Source organism: Setaria viridis, chromosome 7 (assembly GCF_005286985.2).
Source record: "Setaria viridis chromosome 7, Setaria_viridis_v4.0, whole genome shotgun sequence".
Lineage (NCBI taxonomy): Eukaryota > Viridiplantae > Streptophyta > Magnoliopsida > Poales > Poaceae > Setaria > Setaria viridis.
Genome location: NC_048269.2, coordinates 21977997 through 21999845, shown reverse-complemented (window position 1 = coordinate 21999845; position 21849 = coordinate 21977997). Strand labels below are relative to the sequence as shown.

Below are 21849 nucleotides of genomic sequence, written 5' to 3'. Positions count from 1 at the left end.
GATATTTTTTCATTTGTGGTGTGATGGTGGTGCAAAGTGCATTTGTGATCACAAAGTTTGGAAGAAAAATGTGCCAGCGCATGGATTGAGGTTGTTCACAAGAAAGCCAAAAATCAGAAAAGTTTGCCGGTGCATTTCTGTTTGGTTTATATAAATATAATAGCAAAATGAGCCAGAAACAGTACTTTGCCGGCCCGGCCCATGAACATGCACCAGGCATCGACTCATCGTCAAAAGTAGCGAGCGAGCTGCCTTGCAAGCGAGTCCGGCGGGCGCGGCGTCGTCCCGGCTGCCTTGACTAAACACGGCGCGCGGACTATACCTGCGAGTGCGACCACCCTCCAGGCTCCAGCCCTGCACCTCCATGGCGCCGCCCACCTCCCCCTCCGCCGTGGCGGCTGCCGCCCGCGCGGCGCCGACGCCGGCCGCGGCGCTCGCGCTCTTCAAGTCCGCGCTGTCCGCGAACCGGGCTCTCTGCCCGCTCGCCGTGCTGCCGCACCTCGCCGCGTCCCCGTCGCTGCCGCACCTCCTCCTCGCCGCCTCCGCCGCCGCGCGCCCCCACGCCACCTCCATCCGCCTCTACGGACGCCTCAAGTCGCTCTCCGTCCCCATCCCCGTGGCCTCGCTCCACCCGCTGCTCTCCTCCCTCCCCTCCGCCCCGGCCTTCGCGCTCTTCGCCGACATCTACCGCCTCCGCCTCCCGCTCTGCACCACCACCTTCAACATCATGCTCCGCCACCTCTGCGCCACGGGGAAGCCCGTCCGCGCGCTCGAGCTGCTCCGCCAGATGTCCCGCCCCAACGCCGTCACCTACAACACCGTCATCGCCGGGTTCTGCGCGCGCGGCCGCGTCCAGGCGGCGCTGGAGGTCATGCGCGAGATGCGGGAACGCGGCGGCATCGCTCCCGACAAGTACACCTACGCCACGGTGATCTCCGGGTGGTGCAAGATCGGCCGTATCGAGGACGCAGCCAAGGTGTTCGACGAAATGCTGGCCGAGGGAAAAGTGGAGCCAACTGCGGTGATGTACAACGCATTGATCGGAGCCTACTGTGACAGGGGAAAACTGGATGTCGCGCTGCAATACAGGGAGGATATGGTAGAGAGGGGGGTTGCAATGACAGTTGCAACGTACAATTTACTTGTGCATGCGTTGTTCATGGTTGGACGTGCATCAGATGCTTATACAGTGCTTGAGGAGATGGAGAGGAATGGTCTTTCCCCAGATGTGTTCACCTATAATATATTAATCAATGGGTATTGCAAAGAAGGTAATGACAGGAAAGCATTGGAGGTCTTTGAAGGGATGTCTCGGAAAGGGGTGCGTGCGACCGCGGTGACCTACACATCATTGATATATGCATTGTCCAGGAAAGGGCAAGTTCAGGAGGCAGATAGGTTGTTTCGCGAGGCTGTAAAGAAGGGCATGAGGCCTGACGTTGTCATGTACAATGCTCTGATCAATAGCCACTGTACAGGTGGAGATATGGACAGGGCATTTGAGATCATGGCAGAGATGGAGAAGAAGAGGATTGCCCCAGATGATGTCACATACAACACGCTGATGAGGGGGTTGTGCTTGCTGGGCCGTCTTGATGAAGCGCGCGGGATCATTGATAAGATGACAAAGGAGGGTATCCAGCCAGACCTCGTCAGTTACAACACACTGATCAGCGGCTACAGCATGAAGGGTGACATTAAGGATGCTTTGAGGGTCAGGGATGAGATGATGAACAAGGGGTTCAACCCAACACTTTTGACATACAATGCCCTGATACAGGGGCTGTGCAAGAATGGCCAGGGAGATGATGCCGAGAACCTGATGAAAGAGATGGTGGAGAAGGGCATCACCCCTGATGACAGCACGTACATCTCGCTAATTGAGGGACTTACCACTGAAGATGAGCGAACGGCTGCAGCAGATGCTGCAGAAGCTTGAGCTTGCTAGGAATGCATAAGCCTGTCTATTCAAAGCGCACCAAAGGCTTGCTTGCTCTAACCTGCGCTTTTGTGCAATAGCATTCTGCAATGCCATAGCATTTCCTGACAAAAGCACAAATTGTCCATTTGAAGATTCACAGCATTGTCAATAAGGGCCAAGTGAAGATGCCATTTCGTGCCAACAGCGGCCCTTAATAGAGTTGTAGCCTTAGGCCAGTTCATCTTTTATTGGTTGATCTGTGAAGTCCTGTAACGTATAAGGATGAAAAGGGAAAAGGCATCCTTGATATTTTGAAGCCTTCAAACAATAGTAAGTGAAGGCTGGACCTTTTTGTCTGGTTATATTACAAATGAGCTTATTTAAATGTTACCTCATAGTCACATACTCACATCCTCTGTTCATGTTGTTCTATCAATCTAATAGAATAAACTTAATGACCTGTCCTGTCCAAAAAAGTGGTGGCCAGAATAATTGTAATCACCCCTCCGTTTGAGTCATTGACAGCATCACATATTCACATTGTCTGCAATTTTGTTGGTAGTTACCCTTTTTACTGTTTTAAGTATAAACTGAAGAAACAGAATAAAAGGTTTCTACATAGAATTGACTTCTGATTTCTGTGGGAATTGTCTAGTTGGCTGCAGCCTGGGGTGCTTATGCATTCTTGCTGGTTTGGACATTTAATTGTCATAGCTTATGTCCATAATCGATCTACCCCCAATGAAGAGCAAAGATACAGGCTGAAGCCTTAGTTTTAGCTCACGCTTTCTTTATAGAACTGCATTGCTGAGGTACTTGTATGCCTGTATGGTCCAGGGCTTCTGTTCTAAAACCGTGACTAAACAAATAACCGCATATGAACAAAGATAATTTGTTTACGGAACCATGTAATACGCACAAGTTGATAATTCACCTTCTTTTGTTTCCTGTTTTCCAAGAACCAACTACATTAATGGAACTCTAGGCAGCTAAGAAAAGATGCTGGAATGATCCACCAAAACACCTGGTCATTTCATAGTCTACTCTAGCACTAATTGGAAATCACATTGAGATTTTTCAAAAGGGTGTCTATCCAGGCGAGCATCAGTCACCATACGATGGTGTGCTTAGACATGACCTATCCTTGGAGAGAAATGGGAAAAAGGCTAGGTGGCCAGAAACGTGACCTGGGTGTCCACATCTATCACTGTTCGCTGGTCAAAAATTTAGGCTGGGATCACATCATCCTGATACATTTACCAATTATAATGCCATTGCCTATCTAATTAATCTCCAGTCGCTACCTAAGATTCTCAGATGTGTGCTCATTCTTGGCCTCGTAAAAATCGCTCGCTTATGGAGCATCAGCTCATTGTGACGTGTCTTTCTTGTTTCCGCCGTGGTGGCGCTTTATCGGCTTATGCATTTGTTTACCTTTCTTGCTTTGTTATGCATTATATATCGTGTCTCTTGCTAGTGCACGGATTTGTCAGTGCAGCTCCACGCGGGACCGTGCGCAATGGAAGCGGAATCAAAGATGGGGGCGCCGGACGTGGAGAAGCAGCAGCCGTTACTGCCGGTGGTGGCAGGCGAGAAGGTGCCGTCGTCCGGAGACACCTGCGGCTGCGACGCGTTCCCCCGCGCCTCGCCCACGGCGACGCGGACGATGGCGCTGGTGGTCCTGGTGGCCGGCGCCGCCTTCGCCGCGCAGCTGGCGGCGTGCGAGGAGTACGTGCTCCTGGCCGTCTTCGCGTCGCAGCTCGCCAGCTTCTGCGTGTTCACGTCGCTGCTGGCGCTGTGCGCGCTCCCGGAGGGCGGTGGGGGCGTCCGCGGTCGCCGCGCTAGGTGGGCGGCGAGGGCGGCCGCGCAGGTGCTGCAGTGGTCGCTCGCCATGGCGGTGCCCACGAGCATGGCGTGCTGGGTTGTCCAGAGCGCGCCGGCCCCCGTCGGGGCCGGGCTGGTCGGGCTCGCCCTGGCCATCGTCCTCGCCTGCTACGCCGAGCTCGTGCGCGCCCTCTGGCCTGTGCAGGGACCTCGCTGACACCGAGGGGCGAGGGCCTCTTCTGAATTTTGGCATACAGCATGTTCAGACTTCGATTGGGCCGACAGAGCCTGTCACAGTTGAAGCATAAAATTCCCTCGTGCAAAACACAAAATCTGACGAGAGATAAAATATCAAACGGCAGATGTACGCAGTTTTGGAGAAATGTGTTTCTTGGCTAAAGAGGGCTCGTTTGTCATGATGTTTGCATTGTTCAGCAATGAGACAGTGATGCCATTTGCTTCGGCAATGAGAGAGAGAGAGGGAGGGAGGGAGGGAGGGAGGGAGGGAGGGAGGGAGGGAGAGGGATATCAGTGGAAAGTTCATTTGATGTGAAGCCATGAGGCATTTCCTGATCTCTTTCAGTGGACGCCTGAAATCACCATGGGTGCCGTGCGACCCATCAGGCCATCAGCATAGCAGATGCTAGGCAAGGGCCTCCTCAACCCTCATAGCTTACCCGTTAGCCCCAAAGCTCTTAACGCTTTGCCCTGTGGCACGTTATCACCTGGCCGAAAGAAGGGTGTGTCTGTCCAGATCACTCCCATCCAGTGACAGGCCGTCCACTAACGTCCTATGCCAAGACATGACCAATCCTTGGAAGGAAAAAAAGATTTGCAGAATCAGAGGCTTGATTGATGCTATGCTGCTAGATGCCACGATAGCGATGAGATGAGCAGCAGGGCAAGAAGCCGAAGCTGTAGGCGACCTTGAGAAAGTTTGCCCATGCTGATCAGCTCTTCTTCTTCCTTCCCCCCCGCTGGAGATCATGGCACTCATGACCCATGCGTTGCAACAACTTGCAGAGAAGCTGTTGGTGTACAGCACTTGACTCCCCATCAAGCCATGACCCCCCGTGCGTTCGTGTGTTCGTGTTACACGCACGTACTGCATCTTCTTTTTTCTGCTGTTGCTCCGTCCCTCTCCTTTCTGAAAAGTTGGTATTTGCAATCATATGCCGGCATGTAGTGGGATTAGAGCTCACGAACAATGATGCCGGCGCCTCCAGGAGGAGGGTTAAGGTAGGTGCAAAGCCAAAGAATCATTTGAGGTGTTCGCCAAAGAGACGAGGCATCATTTGCCAATGGTTGGCCCCTGGCTGACTGGCACTGCAAAGCCCTGCTTCCGGCTCATATTTTCTACGGGTGGGGAACAAGTGCTAGTACTAGTCTTGATCCATCGCCGCCATTCTGCCCCCACGCCGCCGGCGCCGCCCTTCTTCGGAGCTGGCTCGTGGGTAGTGGCGCCGCCGCTGCCGGTCTGCCGTTTGCCTACAGCCTACCGGAGTTCTGAAGATGATGGGAACATACCGGTGCCTAGCATGAACGTTCAAAAAATATCTATATAATTTATTTTCTTGTTTTTTCTACTCTATATTCAAACTCTTTTGCGTATGTTGGAATCAAACCTTTAAGAGGGTTAAATGTGCAACAGTATGGTGTTCAATGTTTTTTTTTCTTTTTTCAAGGAACAAGAATATACTCCATGTAAGAGTCTCAAGCAGGAAACAACCATCAGTGTTTTGAGCATGGCATATCAAACTTACAGCATTCCTTTTTGTACACATGCACAGCTGCCAATGGCCGGAATCTAGTTTGCCGCCTTGCTGGATGTGTTTCCCGCCACGCCGCGTTGCTCTGATGCAGGTCTCTCAGTGCCTCTCGCTCCCAGCGACGGATCTGCTCGACGGCCACAGCCTGCTGAGCATCCGCTTGGGCTTCCCGGCCGGGATCGCGCAGAGCGCCCTGACGCGCGACGACGCGCTCCGGACCAGCCCCGGGCGCGCCCTGTGCACGAACGCCCCGTCGTCGGCGTCATCATCGTCGTCCTCCTCCAGCTTCATCCTCAGCGTCGAGATCCTCGACGCCGCGCGCTTCAGCCCCTCCACGCTCCAGTCGTCGTCGCCCGGCGCGCCGGCGGCGAGGCCCCGGAGCCTCTGCTCGTCCTTGACGACCTCCTCGCCGCCGTCTGCCTCCCTCCTTGTCTTGGCCAGCAGCGCCTTGACGCCGCCCGCCACGCCGGCGACGCGGTTGGCCCCGGGGCCGGACATGGACAGCGCCGCCGCGCGCGCGTTCTCGAAGAAGAGGACCTGCACGACCACCCGGAGCGGCAGCAGCTCGTTCTGGGCGGCGTGCATGGACGCTGTCTCGGAGAGCTTCCGGCAGTTGAGCACCCTGCACAGCTTCTTCCTCGAACTCTTGTCCATCTCTGGATGCACCTGTCACGTAATTAAATCGAACCAAGAAGTGTTAAGACATCGAAATTAATCCGGACAGCGTGAACTGAAAATGATCTTAGTATTTGTTTCCACGTACTCTGAGATACGTGTCGACAGCTCGGTAAAGATCGTCGTGCTCCGGGCGGGCGCAGTCCGGCACGGCCTCGGCAATGGCGATCAGCTTGTCCAGCGCCAGGTTGGGATCCTTGGCGACCTCCATCAAGAACCCATCGACCAGCCTCCCGATCCGGACCATCGCGCCGTGCGACGCGGCGGCGGACGCAGACCGCCGCGCTCCCTCGAACTCCGAGCTCTCAGCGGAGCGCGACCGTCTGTGCCCGCGCGCGTGCGGCGGGCTTGCCTCCGGGATCCCCCCCGCCGCCGCCGCCGCTTGCCGCAGCGCCAGCTCTTCAAGGATGGCCATCACCGCGTCCACGTCGTACAGCGTCTCGCCCGCGCACGACGGTATCAGGAGGTCGCCCACGCTGGCGTCTTCCAGCTGCAGCGCCGCCCTTCTCGTGAGCTCCGCCTTCGTCGCCGGGGAAGCACACAGGACGTTCGCCGCTTTGAGAAGTTTCAGCAAGAAGCTGCAGGAGACGGCGTTCCTCTCGGCCGGAAGCAAGCTCGCCATCTTCTCAACGAGAAAGCGGTGGTTCGTGGCGGCCACGTCGGCGCTGCCCGTGCTGCCGTCTGTTTGCTCCACCACAAGGTAACCGCTTTTGGCGACGTTCGGCAGCCACCGGCGCGCGTAGACCTTGAGCGCGTCGCCGACGGCTCTCCCCTTGACGGTCCCCGCCGCCTTGACGGCCACCATGACGCGCCAGAAGAGGTCGGCGCCGAGCTCGGAGACGTCGCGCGCCCACCACGGCGGCGAGGAGCAGGCTGCCGGCACCGGCACGCCCGCCGCGTGGGCGCTGCTGCCGGGGTCGGTGGCGAGGATCGCGACGGCCTCGACGCAGCGGGAGGTGACGCCGAGCTCCTCGCAGGCCGACGCGTGGCGGGCGGTGGAGCGGAGCGCGGCGAGCGCGTCCCGCCAGCGGCGGAGGAGGCAGGAGGCGAGGAACGCGTCGAGCTTGGCGGCGAGGTTGCCCCGGTCGGCGGCCTCCGTCATGCCGAGTCGCGCCGCGGCGCAGCGGAGCGGCACGACGTTGTGCGCGCCGACCGTGACGGCGATGCCGTAGCAGAACTTGGCGCAGGCCTCGAACGCCTCCGCGCCGCCCGGGAAGCCCGGCAGCTCGACGGCGTCGGACTCTGCGCAGAGCGCCTGGAGCAGCAGGCACTTGGAGAGCAGAGGGAACTGCCGAGATCGACGACGGAAAAGGGAACAAGCTTGTTCAGAACAGAACATCTCGACAACTTGTGGAGCTGCTAAACTAGCAATTCAACTTGTGGCATCCTTATTCTGGATGCAGAATTTGCATCTACCTTATGGAGACGAAACAGGCAGTGATCCACGAGGATTTCCATGTCAGTGGCCACCTCCGTGTAGACAGACCTGGAACCAACGACGAGCCACACCAATCAGAGAACAGAACACCCATTGAATTTGAAACGGAACGAATCGGCAGGCAGAGCAGCCACTACCTGACGGGCCCGGAGGTGAAGAAGGTGTCCGGCCGCGCGCCGAGCTTCATGAGCTTCATGGCGGACAGGAGTAGACAGGTCGAAGCTGCCACAAGTCCACCGCGCGCGCGTGCGTGCCCCTATCTAACTGCGTGGGAGCCGGACGTGATCGTTGGCGGCTGGGCTATATCACGCGGATGGATGGATGGACAGAGAGGCTACGGTTGGGGAGGGACGGGACAGGATCCAGACGCGCGGATGGGGACTGCTGGGGAACCGCAAGGAAGGGTCCAAGATCACAGCTCGAGGTGACACCAGTTTGGCGGCACGGCCAGCCCAGGGGAACTGTGCAGCTTATCGGCGCCTGCGTGCCAGGAATCCTGATCGGAGATCCGGAGAGCAGAAGGGTGTGGCACGTCGCCGGCCGGGGACCAACAACGAGTTCAGAAAAATTGACAATGTCAATTGTTTCAGTTTCAGATGAAGGGTGGCCGGCCGGCTGGCTCTGGTTTTCCTGTGGCAGCGAACAGAAGTGACTGTGCGTCTGCCTCATAGAAAGTGCACCGAGCCTCGCAGTTTTCACTTTCTTTCACCCAGCTGAATGCGATGGGGGTGCTCTGCTGTATATCTTGCTGCATTTTCAACAGAAGCTGGAGCTTTTGGTTCACTGATTTGTTTTGTGCTAGCAGTTGGTTGTGGACACGATAAGGAAACCAACTGTGGTCCAGGAGGGAGGGGAAAAGGTGAGACCTTCCTTCGGGTGAGGTACTTGCATCATTAGCATGAAAAAGTTGTCCGTCACTTGATGAGTTCCAGGCTTCCAATCTCCCACTCCCTGAAATTTTAACAATGGACAGACTTTATTTTCCCTTAACAACTGGACCACTGCGGTAGTGATCAACTGACCAGCCAAAGCTCCTCCTCCTCACATTCACGTTCATGAGTCCCAACAATCTGGATGCTAGCTCTGCGTCAACAACCGCAACGTTTTTGCTTCAACCTATGGCTAAAACTTTAGTGATAAATGGCTCGGCGCATGCCTGCAGAATCCCGGAATAAAGAATTTCGTTCGTTATTAAAACCTCTATCTAAATCATATTTTGAAAAAGGGGAGAAAAAGCCCAACCTCGTAATGTATTGGATCAAGCGCTCTCGATGCAACTTGGGCCGCCATTCTAGTTGTGGAAACTCGAAGCTCACATTCCCATGACGAAAGAAATGCCGGTGTCCAATTTTAGGCGGTAACTTCAGCCGCACTCCACTGGCAGTGAAAGAACGTTGTTTGTTAAACTCCCAAGCGCTGGACCAGTCTCGACTGCGATTTGTATCTGCAGCAGGAAAGTGAAGGCATGATAGCCGATTGGCAGGCATTTCTTCGTGGGTGGGAGTCGAGTCTGTCCCCAAAGGGACCGAGTAACCACGCTGGCTGCTCACTGTGTCGACTCTTATACTTCCTTCACTGTCCAACTCAGCTCTATCTATTTTTAGTTTAAAATCATATAATATTTTAGCCTGATCCTTATAAACCCGATCCTTAAATTTGTTAGACTAAATTAGAGGGATCTTTTACCACCCCTAACCCCAAGTCCCCGGTAGGCCGTTGATGCTCGTCATCGAAAATGGCCATGGAATACTGGAACACCCACCACCTCTGTTTTGCATTTCAGCTCAAACCTCAACGAATCCACGTCATCAAGCACGTTGGTTAACCTCACAAAAGCAAAAGCAACGGACCATCTTTGACAGAAGTTCTAGTTGCAAGGATCCGAAGGCACGATGGCGATTCCTCATGCAATTGGCAGGCATCAGGCCATATTTGCGTGATCAGTAGTTAGTTGGTGGCCATCAGGCCGTGGAACACGAACATCCGCCAGGCCGCCACCAGTTGTTTTCTCGCTCCCTCGTTTTCCTCTTGCGCTCCAAGTATTTGCGTCGGGTCGGTCCCCTCCGAGCGAAGTCTATGAATCTGTCTGAATCGTCATCATGCCACAAAAGCTTTTCTCCTCCTGTCTACGTGTTCAGCTGTACTTAAAAAAAAGCGATGCAGCCGATACGGCCTTACGTGGGCTAAGACTTGCTCAACGGGCCTTGCGCGTTGGGCCGGCCGTCGAGAGACGACGAAAGGCCTGCGTGAGCCAAGCGCGCGGACGGACGACGGGAAGCGGGGGCGGTTAGCTGTCGCAGAAGCCTCCGCGATCATCACGCGAAGAAGTATACGTGGGTCGGACATCAAGTTATTTAAAAAATGATGACATCACCCCGTGTGCATGCAAATGCGAAACAAAAAAAAATATAAATTCTAAACCGAACACCCAAATTAAATTTAGATTTGATTTCACCATTGCATTTGTTATAACACTCGACTATATTTGAAAAATATTTTAAAAATTACTTTTTTAAAATACAGGATAATTAATTTTTGACCACCGCAAACACATGCTTCACCTCCAGAAACAAAAGATTAAACATAATGAACAAATAATAATATATTGCGAACAAAAAGTTGAACATTACGAACAAATAAGTCGACATCGCTTATTCTGCAAAACGAACAAATTACTCTTGGAGCAGAACAAATATGTACAAATGACAAACAATAACCTTGAAAAGTGAACAAATTATTCTTTAAAGGCGAACAAATTATCTCTCGAACAAAATATGTACATGTGACAAAACAAGTTAGTATGTAAAATCAATAAATCAGTTTGCATCACCAACTAAATCAAGTAGTACTATTATAGGACAATAAAATGTAGGCTTGTAACTTCCAAAAATAATGATGGATGATATAAATTTAAAATATAAATTATAATTCAAGGAAAAATATCCAAAAATAGTTTAAAGAAATAGAAAATAAATAATGGATATGCATAACTAAATAGGAAAAATGCATACGTTTTCCAAAATAAAATGAAAAAAAGGAGAACAGTCCTATCTTATAGGTAAGAAATATAAATGAATCTAGAAATGAATAATACATATTAGAAAGAAAATGAGAAGTAAAAAAATACAAAAAGAAAAACATATCGTCTTAAGTTAAAAAAATTAACAAGATAAAATATTACCAAACGCTGACGAAAAAGAAGAAAAAAAAGCATCGAAAGCAGGCAGGAACGTTGCACAAGAAAGCGAATCAGCATAGCGTGGCAACATGGGCTAATATGGACTGAGAAAAGAAAATGTGTGCGATGCAACCCTGCAGCTCTCCGTGCGTGTGGCGGAAGGTATATCTTCAGCCGACATATAGTTAGGGGTGTTTGGCTCCAAGGGGCTAAAGTTTAGCCCTGTCATGTCGGATGTTTAGATACTAATTAGGAGTATTAAGCATAGTTTAATTACAAAACTAATTATACAGATGGAGTCTAATTTGTGAGACGAATCTATTAAACCTAATTAGTCCATGATTTGACAATGTGGTGCTACAATAACTATTTGCTAATGATGGATTAATCAGGCTTAATAGATTCCTCTCACGAATTAACCTAGGAGTTCTACAATTAGTTTTATAATTAGTTCATGTTTAGTCCTTCTAATTAGCATCGAATATTCGATGTGATAGGACTAAATTTTAGCTCTGTTACGCGAACATGCCTTTTGGTTTTATCACGTATATGCGGGGAGCCAGCCCGGGAGGGGAGAGACCCGCGCGCCGCGCATGCGAATTTCGTGCCGTTGCTCGTGCGGTGCGATCCCCCGATCCGTCAATCGAAAACCTCCTTACCCCAAAGCTCCGCCGGACGAGCAGCAACATCTCTCCCCGCCTGCGCTGCGCGTCCGTCGTGCCATCCGCCCGATGTCTCCATGTCCTTGACGAGAAGGTATCAGCTAGCAGCAGCAAGCTCGAACCTGACTCTCTCACTCTCTCTGGCACTATGCTTGCATATATAATTATATACAGTATAAAGGTGGGTTATCTTAAAATTATCATGGTCGTAAAATATGATCAATATGTCCGTGAACAAAGATAGGACCAAAGGACACCAGCTGGCCGACATGTCATCGACACGTCAGAATTCCACGGACGGGCCCCGGTGACCCCCTCGAGGAAGCAATCTCGCGTCGCGAGACGTATCTCTGCCGTCTTGCTCCCGAAGATGGCAGCAGCAGACGCCCCTGACAGCCAATATTATATCCTTCCTCGCGAAAAGAACCAGTATTATATTCCAGTCCATATCCGTTCCACCGCCTGACCGGTGGGCCCCTGGGACACGCGCTCCTCGGCCCCCACCCACGGAAACCTCAGAATCACAAACAAACCCACCGGCGCACGTCCATCCAAAAAGCAAATGCACGTCCTCTCCCACCGACACGCGGGACCCGCCGTCCGTCGAGGACCCGGGCGTGATACCCATAAACTCCCGGGGAAATTTGAGAGACTTTTATTTCCTCCCCGTCCTTCTCGTCGAAGCAAACCGAAAGAGTCTGAAACGGAAACGCTCGATAAAAGGGACACTGGACGGCGAGGCCACGGCCCCCCTTCATTCTCTGGCTCTCTCCGCCCACAACCCAACCCAACCCCCCACCCCGCCCCTCCGCCCTCCCGATCGATCGTCCAGCAGGGTTTCCGCCGCCTCCGGTCGCCCCCGCCGCCGAGGCGGCAACCTCCTCCCCCCGCCGGCACCCAGGGTCCGCGGGGGACGTTCGCGCCACGATGGACGCTTTCGGGACCGCGCCGATGGGGTACGGCCGCGCGTGGCCGCTCGTCGACGACTCCCGGGATCTCGTCGTCAAGGTGAGGTTTCGTCTCCCCCCGTGCCTCCGCGCTGCGGTTCGTTCGTCGCGCGTTCGATCGGGCGATCGGGGGTGGAAGGAGGGGAATGCCGTGGGTAGGTTTTGCCGGTTCGTTGTTGTGTGCAGCAGGATTTTTTTCCCCGGCACGGTAATCTGTTCAGTGGTCCAGCGGGGGGTCCTTTTTTTTGTTTTCCACTAGAGTTTTTTTAGTTATATGGATCGTAGTGATCTCAAAGCGCCCCCCCCCTCCCCCCCCCCCCCCCCCCCCCCCCCCCCCCCTCGCTGGCTGGGGATGAAGGGTGCGGCGTGGTCAGGATGATCGGATCATATGCGGTCGCAGAGGAGAGGTTTCACATCTCTCTGGTTGCATCCGAGATCAGATTTATTTGATCTTGATCGTGTTTAATAAAAGAGGGTGGGGAGATTAGGGGAACATTTTCAGAAGATTGTTCTGGATTTAGATCATTGCTGGGAGTTTTGTTTTAGGGGCTAGAAGATTTTCTTTATATTTCGGATCGGATGGCAGACGAGTGAAATGTACGCTGTGGCACCGATGTTTTTATTTTTGTTGTTCGATGGCAGAGGAGTTCGATCTATACTGTAGCATGAAAGTTTTTATCTTTTGAGATTTTCTTTTTATAGTCGAGTGGAGAGTATCCCCACATGAATTTTCATTAATATAAAGGTTTGCACGGCCTCAGATTACACAGCATAACTGATGCTTTATGACAGATGAGTTCAGTCGTGCTGTAGCACTTGTGTTTGTAAGGGTTTCTGCGGGGCGTTGCTTTATTACGTTCATGTGGAGGATGGCAAAACCTTGCTTCCGATTCTTAGTTGCATGTTCCAGTGAGCCCTAGACACTCCTCGTGCCTTTGGGAACCACTCTCTCTTTGTTCTGTTTTGCTAGAATTTGGATAATTTATCTTAACTACTATTTTACTAGGTTAAGCTTGTAGTTATTCTTGATCAATCAATTTGGCAACAGATCTTTCTCAATGTTGCAACATGATTTGATTAAAAGCTAGAGATTAGCTTCTCTTGTTTTAACTTTTGGTTACCTGGTGTTCTTATTAACTTAACACATCTTGGTATTTATATTTTTAACACGTCTGTGCTCACTTGAAGGAGTAATCGAATGTGCCACATAGTGGTAGTTAATGATTGTTTTGGTGAGTTCTAAGTATAGTTTCTACTGGTTTTCAGGTCAAATATGGTGACACTTTGAAGCGATTCAATGCTCGTGTTAATGGCTCACGCTTCGATCATGATCTGCCTGCCCTTCGGTTGAAGATTGCAAGTGCTTTTAAGTTCAGTCCTGATGCTGAATTCATTCTCACCTATACTGATGAGGATGGGGATGTCGTCATGCTGGATGATGATAATGATCTACGAGATGCTGCTATTAATCAGAAATTGAACCCTCTTAGGATTAATGTTCAGTTGAAGAGCAGCAATGTTGGGGCAGCTCAGACAAAACAGCAGGCCACAAATTCCAAATCTTCGAGGTCCATCTCTCTCGAAGATCAACTTGCCCAGGTGAAATCAGCTATTGATGAAGCTTTGAAGTTTGTGCCAGAGCAAGTCCCTGCTGTCCTTGCAAAATTATCTCATGACTTGCGTTTTAGAGCTGCATCATCTGCACCATCATTGGCTGAGTTGCTGGACCGTTTTGCTAAACTGATAACACGAGGCAGCAACATGCATCCTTCTTGTGGCTTTGCTGATAGTTCTCAAAAATTGAGAAGTGCAAAGGTTAAGCTTGAGTCTGCCCTTGTCACAGGTTCAGCTTCAGAGACCTCGTATGGGCAAAATTCTGGGATATCTGAAGCTGGTCTTAGGGGTGTGCTATCTGAGGATCCCAATGCTAAAATTGAACAGGTGCCATCATGCCCTTCAGTTAGGGATTCACTGGTTTTTACTAGTTCAGGTGGAATGAAAGGTGATCACAAGAGAAGTCTTGATTCTGAGATTAAGATAAAATCTGATGCTCACAGTAAAGGAAAATCTGTATTATCCTCTTGGCCACCGGTTTCCACCACTTCTCATGGCGCTCCTGCTCAAGGATCTGTTCCTGTACCATTTAAATCTCTTGGATCCATTGGAATGGCCAATGGTGATATAATGCCGCTATTCCCTCCCCCACCAGTGTACCAACCTCCCACACCTGTACTCTACCCTCCTACACCATTTTTGACCCCCTTAAACCCAATCTCTGGAGCTAATGGAAAAACTACTGTTGATTTGCACTCAACGTTCCCCCCTCCACCCAACATCTATAGCCCTATTAAGTTGAATACACCTTCATCTGTTGGTACATGCTGTCCTAACCTCTACTCTACTGGGACTTCACACAGAGATGGCACAGGCCCATTGTCTAGTTATGTACCCAATCCAGAAGGCATCAACTCTTTTGGGAGCTCTTACAGAGGTCTTGGTACCAATTATAGGGGCATCCCCCTAAAATATGCACAGCATAGATGGATACAATGCGATGGATGTGGGGTGACGCCAATTGATGGGCCTTGCTACAAGTCTAATGTGTAAGTTATTGACTTCAATACTAGTTGTCAATGTAACCTTTCGTTCTCCTGACATGCTTACTTTACTGACAGTAAAGAAGACTATGATCTGTGTGATGCCTGTTTTTCTCACATGGGCAATGAGGTTGAATATACCAGATTAGACGGTCCTGCTTCAAAAAGTGTAAGTTCAAAAGGCACTTTAATGAGGTGGCCTTAGTTTATTCCATTACTAGATAGTACCTCTGCAATAGTAAGAATGACAGGGATTCATCTTACATTTTTTGATAAGGAGATTTCATCTTACATTTTGATCCTTTCAGAACATGAAGATCCTTGGGAAGGTTCCAGCAGTCAAAACTGACAGTCGCTTCATCAAGGATGTTACTGTCCCTGATGGAACACCAATGGCACCTTCAACTCCGTTTACCAAGATTTGGCGCATGCGTAACAATGGGTTTAGCAAGTGGCCGTATGGTACCCAGCTTCTCTGGGTTGGTGGAGATCGCTTAACATGTCTGAGTTCATTCAGATTAGCGGTATGTACTACCAACATATTTAGCTTTTGTGTGAGCTGATAATTTATGGTTGAGTGCAGGATGGAACATCTATTTGCCATGTACTGAAATTCATCAAATTCTCACTTAAATTTGATGTGCGTGCAGATTTCAGCAAATGGGGGGCTAAATCCTTGCGAAGACACTGATGTTACTGTTGATTTTCTTGCCCCTGCGAAGCCTGGTAGGTACATATCTTACTGGAGATTGGCACTACCCTCAGGTCTGACATTTGGTCAGCAGATTTGGGTTCATATTGAGGTTGTTACTCTACCCTTAACTGCTTTTGTCCTTGTCACCTTGATGCTTCCAATTATCTGATCATTGGCATGCTATCTTTGAGTGCAGGTGGAGCAGCCTATTCAAACCAGCGGCGGCAAACAGGCTGCTGCAATAAACCGGAATCAGCTCCCTGAAGCTAACAGCACAAGGCCTTCTGCATTCAATATAAACAGTGCTCCTGTAAATTTTTTGTCTGGATGGCACGGCAGGCTTGAATGTGAAACCATGGAACCCAAGGAATCTGAACCAGTTCCTAGTGATATGTCCTCTGCCCCAGCAGCAGTTGAACCGGCGCAAATCCCAGTTACTGATGCTCCTGCCTCATCTGCCGAGGCTGCATTGGCTTCGATGCCTGCTGCTGTGCCTGCACCTGAAGCAATTCTCCTGCCCAAACCTGTGCCTGTGCCTGCACCTGTTAGTGCATCCGCACCTGCACCTGTTGCTGCTCCTGTTAGCATGCCTGTGGTTGCAGCAGCACCTGCTGCCCCTTTGGCTGAGGAAGTCGTCAACCACCTGCTGGAGGAGAAGATGATGAGTGAGCTTGAGGTACTGGGTTTCATGCAGGCTGACCTGAACAAGCAGATACTGAGGCAGAACAACTACGACCTGGAGCAGTCTGTTGTCGATCTCTGTGGCTTCAACGAGTGGGATCCCCTTGAGGTGTTCTCCGAACTGGTAAGTATTTACACCATATTCACATCATATGTTGACACCAGCGCAGAAACTTTCTCAACCTGGCCTGTCTGATTGCCCTTAGGATTCTGATGACACAGTGATGAGCGAGGAGGTGGTGGTTGACAACAGCGATGACGAAGGATTCATCGTGGCGGACCTCATGACCAAGGCGAAGAAGGATCAGTGATGGATGACGACGTGTGCGGCAGTTCCTAGTAACCTTTCTACAGATAGTGGTATCAAATAAGTAGACAGAAGTTATAGATTGTAGTGGCATGAAATAAGTAGACAGAAGTTATGCGGTGTGCCCGAACCTTGTGGGATGTGGCGGTTGCGTTGCGGTGCCGGTTAATGATCACCAGGGCACCGTGGCCTACGAGTGATCGATCCTTCTGCTGAAACAGCTATAAGCTAGGGTATAAGCTAGTGCCTGTTTGGATCCAAGTGTTAATGGGTAAAAGTGCTAAAGTTTAGCACCTCTATGCATTAGCACATCCAAACGGGAGGGGAGGGGGCTAATGGGAGGGTTAAACTTTAGTCCACCTAGCTGGTGATAAAGAGCAAAAGTGATATTTTATGAACTTTAGTCCTATTCATTGGTCATATCTATAAATAGGAGTGCTAATGGGTGGAAGTGCTAAATTTTAGTGGAAGTGCTAAATTTTAGTAGATAGGTTAAACTTTAGTAATAGCATATCTAAACTTTAGTAATAGCGCTAAATTTTAGTATAAATAGGAGTGCTAATGGGTGGAAGTGCTAAATTTTAGTAGATAGGTTAAACTTTAGTAATAGTATATCTAAACTTTAGTAATAGCACATCTAAACTACTCTTAGTAGTTGAATTCCTTATGCATAATATTACCAACTACTCTTAGTAGTTGAATTCCTTGTGCATAATATTACCGTGGTTCTGTTACCTTTAATGTTGATCGTCGTCTCTGGCACGCTGTGCTCGTTATCGCGGCTGTTGTATCTCTATGACGTGTGCTGTTGTTCCATGTTTCTTGAGTCTTAACGAGCATATGTTTTCCTTGCGGTACTCAGGAAAACGTCTCATTTTCAAATTTACTGTGACTGCACTAGATTTTTTTTGGTTCAAAAAGAAAGCAAAAATAATCCAATTAGCAACGATCGCTAGACTCGCTTATTTTTTTTGTTTTTTGAAAAGAAAGCACAGATGACTAATTCCCTACGAAAACGCAAATGAGTTACGTGAAAAAGACAGAGTTAATTTTGAATTACACATCAACTAAGCACTCAGATCCGAAGCCTGCTACAAAGTCGTCTTAGAAGGCTGTACTATCCGATAAAAAAAATCTCGACGACTCCGATCAGATGCTAAACGCAGCTCTGCAGCTCACCGAGAAACGCAAATAAGATTATTTCTGAAAATAAGATGATGTACTATATATCCTGCAGACTGCAGTAGGTGCATGCTCAACATGGATACACCAGATAAACTCCAAACGGAACGGATGGAGAGGAACTGTAGTATCAGAAATTCTTCCCAGAATTCATAACAAAAAAAGGGACAAAACCCAAAGTAACGAAAACAAGCAGATCTCTTCACAATGGTCATCTTGAGTGTACTCTCAAGTCGTATTAGTTTTCACACTATTATTCAATGGAGTAAAACCAGAGTTTGTATGGCCCGACTCAAGAGGAACCCAAAATGATTACCTAGTCAAGATTTGGTAAAACTATAGTTGTATGTACATGAGGCGCACACGCAGTCACGCACACACCAGGCGATTGAGGTATAAATCTCAGGAATCAGAACTGCTGGTCCAGATATGCATCCTTCTCCGACTTCTCGCTCCCACTGAGGTACCCAACAAAGCTCCCAGAAACGTCTGTGACCCAGGAGACACTGCGTGCCAGCCAAGCCTTGGGAGTTGATGACGCTTGTGGGGTCTCAGCCGCGATGCGCCTCTGTTCTTCCTCAAGCAAGATGTCCAGCCACCTCTTTGACATGTACTCTTTCACCGCGTCGACACCCTTGTTTACAATATCCATCGGTGGCATCGCCAAGGGGTTCTGCTCTAGGTTAAGCTTCTCCAGTTTATCCAGACGACCAAAAGTGTCAGGAAGAGCATGTATCTGGTTGTTGCTCAAATCAAGCTCACGTAGATTCAGAAGGTCACCAAATGAAGCAGGAAGCTCCTTCAAATCACTGAAGTTGCTGCTAAGGTTGAGAATTTCAAGACTGCTAAGCTTCCCAAAGGCAGATGGCAAACCACAGAGTTCATTGAAATGGGCATCCAGAAGGTAGAGCGATGTCATCTCGCAGACTGATGATGTAAGAGATCGCAACTTGTTCATGTGGACCCAGAGTTTACGCAGATTGACCAGCTCATAGCCAATATTTGTTGGCAGGTATGTGAGCCCGTTGTAGCTTGCATCAAGCTCAACTAGTAACCTGGAGTATCAACAGTAATCAATCAGTCAGATAGCATTATTTACCAGCCAAAGAAAAGAACCAGAGTGCTACCTACCTACACTTGGAGATGCTATCTGGCAGTGCCCTGAGCCTATTACTTGACACATTCAGAATCTTAAGATTGGACAGCAGTCCAATAGTATCAGGAAGAGAAATCAAAGCATTGGCAGCGAGATGAAGCTCTTCAACATGATCAAGTCCTCCTATAGCATCCGGAATAACCTATAATGACATTGAAATGGAAATTTATTGATCAATCAAGCTGGGGGACAAAATCACAACTGGAAATGTAAAATATGTTGTTAATGATTACAACTCAAAAATATTCGAAGTCTATTGATTAAGACTTGAGAAAGATGATGAGATTTTGTATCCAACATTTGCTTGTCTTCTTCTAATGATAATATGCTGAAACAAACTATACACTATATAAATATCACATACGCATACAGAAAAGCAATATTGGGAAGTAAAAAAAGAACAGAAGTTATTTCTCCTACTCCAAACTATGATTTCCAATTCAAACACGAACAAGATATCCATGGATTTATGATAAATTAAACAATCCAAAAAAATGGATCGGCACACTTGAGTTAATCACAAACGAAAACCATGTGCATTTCATTAGGTAATGCAGTTGCAGCCTCCTACAATTCAATTGTACTTTTTGCCAACAGAATATATATATGCAGAAAATTTTCCTAATGGTAACCTTCAGTTGTAGCACCAGCATGGCCTAGTTATTGTCATGCCAAAATACACTACAAACATATGAACGGCCTATTTAGTATTTCCTAATCAAATAAGAACTGTTGAAAAAATATCAATTTCTCTGCTCTTGAAAAAATATCATAGAATTCCCTTCAGATGTACATAGGTTGAAATAATAGTAAATTCCAAAAATAGCAGGGTGTGCACTCATCCTATAGTCCATAGCTAGTAGGGATCAGACATATCGTACACACAATCACTATCCTTCGCTCCTTTATGGTGAAACACACAATCAGCCATCACAGGCCAACACAGTGGAATATGTGCAGAGAATCGATTAAAAAATGCTCATCCAGAACAAAAGCCCCCAAAAGCTACGAGTTCATGGCTCATCAGCAGAAAGCAGTGGCACAGGCGCCCTAAACAAGCAGATCTAATTAAGTATGATGATGACTAGTTTGTTACCTCGAGCTGGTTGCGCGAGACGTCGAGCACGCGGAGGCCCTGGATCCTCCCGAACGCCTCAGGCAGTAGGCGCAGCTGGCGATCCACGAGGCGCACGCTCTCCACCGGCTTGCCCTCCTCGGCCTGCCTGAGCACCGCCACCACCTCCTCCTGCACCGCGGCGTCCCCGCCGTCAGCGCCCGCAGCGGGCCCGCCGTCCTCCCCGCCCTTCTCCACCGCCTCGTCGTCAAGGTCCGTCCCCTCCATCGCGGACCGGTACACCCTCTCGAGCCTGGCCTCGGCCTCCTGCAGCAGGGCCTCGTAGGCGTCGTGGGTCTCCTCGAGGCGCACCACGGCGCGGCACGCCTCGACGTCGCCCTCGGGGATCCGCGAGTCCCCGGCCTCGGCGGCGGCCACGATGGCGCGGGAGGAGTCGACGAGCTCGTGGTCGGGCCGCGGGCCGAGCACCTGGAGCGCGGAGCGGGCCGCGGAGACATCGGCGACGGCGCGGGTCATGGCGCGGAGCACGGACGGGTGGCGCAGGCCCGGCATGCGCTCGACGAGCTCGAACTCCCCCGCGGTGGACGGGGTCCGCGGGGACGGGGTGTGCGCGGGCGGCTGCTCGATGTCGAACTCGGAGGCGGCGGCGGGTCTGGGCTTGGAGAGGGTGGGGATGCGGGACAGCACGTAGGAGAGGATCGGGTGCGTCTGCGGCGCCGGATCCATGGCTGCCGGCCGGATCGGGGGTGGCGGAGATCGGAGTGTGGAGGGGTTGGGGGGAGGTGTTCCTGTGGAGCGGTGCGGTGGGTTTGGGAAAGAGAGGACGGCGGCGAGGAGGAGGAGAGGCGGATGGGCCTGGCCGGCAGATTCGCGGGGTAGTTTCCCGGGCCCAGACTGCAGTGTCCCAGCTGCACGAGGTCAAAGTTCGCTTACTGCAAGTCCGCAAGTCGCAAGATCCATGGGTCCTTTTCTCTCCTTACCGCACAAACAAGGTAAAAGGCCTCCAAATTCAGGATCCTGAGCTTGTTTCCCAAGTCGCATGTACTACTTGTAGTAGGACTCGAAGTGGCCCGGTTCCTCCGGCTTATTTTTTAAGCACTCGTCACATCGAATATTTAGATACTAATTAGAAGTATTAAACGTAAACTATTTACAAAACTCATTATATAAGTGGAGGCTAAACGGCGAGACGAATCTATTAAGCCTAATTAGTCTATGTTTTGACAATATGTTGCTACAGTAAATATTTGCTAATGATGGATTAATTAGGCTTAATAGATTAATTTTGTAAATAGTCTATATTTAATACTCCTAATTAGTATCTAAACATTCGATATGACACGTGCTAAAAATAAGCAAAGGAACGCTTAACGTGACGCCACGTGTTAGTGAATGCTTTATTTTCAGCCGTCAAGATAACTACAGCCTACAGGTTCTTCAGTCTCAACTCTCAAGTTGGAGAAGGTGACGTTCTTCTTCCGAGTTCCGACTCAGGCAGGTCGCGGGGGCCAAAGGCCAACTGCTCTGATGGTGAGAGTGAGATCTCTGGCACCGCCCGGCGCGACCGAACACCGCGGACGCACGAGCTTTCCGTATGCCGCCCACGTTCCACATGGCGTCGCCACACACAGCCCACCGTGGCACCGTGCCTTTGCCGGGGGTCGGCCCAGCCGCTCCACGACGCCACCGCCGCTGCAGACGCAAATGGCCCCCACGCGAACGTGCCGCGCCACGGCGAATGGC

The 21849-nt window shown here is 50.2% G+C and overlaps 5 protein-coding genes across 6 annotated transcripts; 3 read left to right on the top strand and 2 right to left on the bottom strand.

The window, feature by feature from the left end:
* Positions 1-244: 244 nt before the first annotated feature.
* Positions 245-2311, top strand: LOC117864756 (uncharacterized). The gene has a single exon (XM_034748856.2). It carries the CDS (start codon positions 365-367, stop codon positions 1937-1939), a length of 1575 nt encoding a protein of 524 aa, XP_034604747.1. The 5' UTR covers positions 245-364; the 3' UTR covers positions 1940-2311.
* Positions 2312-2451: 140 nt separating this feature from the next.
* LOC140223386 (uncharacterized) lies at positions 2452-4201 on the top strand. The gene has a single exon (XM_072295182.1). The coding sequence runs from the start codon at positions 3441-3443 to the stop codon at positions 3960-3962; it is 522 nt and encodes a 173-aa protein (XP_072151283.1). The 5' UTR covers positions 2452-3440; the 3' UTR covers positions 3963-4201.
* Positions 4202-5408: 1207 nt separating this feature from the next.
* Positions 5409-7919, bottom strand: LOC117863351 (BTB/POZ domain-containing protein At1g67900). The gene is made up of 4 exons (XM_034747012.2): positions 7765-7919; positions 7606-7675; positions 6278-7477; positions 5409-6180 (listed from the first exon to the last, which is right to left on the bottom strand). Exons 1-4 carry the CDS (start codon positions 7821-7823, stop codon positions 5614-5616), a joined length of 1896 nt encoding a protein of 631 aa, XP_034602903.1. The 5' UTR covers positions 7824-7919; the 3' UTR covers positions 5409-5613.
* Positions 7920-12260: 4341 nt separating this feature from the next.
* Positions 12261-17152, top strand: LOC117863227 (protein JOKA2). Of its 2 annotated transcripts, none has more exons than XM_034746846.2 (7): positions 12261-12475; positions 13681-15017; positions 15090-15180; positions 15320-15535; positions 15662-15814; positions 15902-16510; positions 16609-17152. In XM_034746846.2, exons 1-7 carry the CDS (start codon positions 12395-12397, stop codon positions 16609-16611), a joined length of 2490 nt encoding a protein of 829 aa, XP_034602737.1. In that variant the 5' UTR covers positions 12261-12394; the 3' UTR covers positions 16612-17152. The 2 variants fall into 2 exon arrangements, with proteins under 2 accessions (XP_034602737.1, XP_034602736.1); XM_034746845.2 differs by having other exon boundaries at positions 12263-12475; positions 16593-17152.
* Positions 17153-18055: 903 nt separating this feature from the next.
* Positions 18056-21057, bottom strand: LOC117863228 (plant intracellular Ras-group-related LRR protein 3). The gene is made up of 3 exons (XM_034746847.2): positions 20128-21057; positions 19007-19173; positions 18056-18930 (listed from the first exon to the last, which is right to left on the bottom strand). The coding sequence occupies exons 1-3, from the start codon at positions 20830-20832 to the stop codon at positions 18285-18287; spliced, it is 1518 nt and encodes a 505-aa protein (XP_034602738.1). The 5' UTR covers positions 20833-21057; the 3' UTR covers positions 18056-18284.
* Positions 21058-21849: the final 792 nt, after the last annotated feature.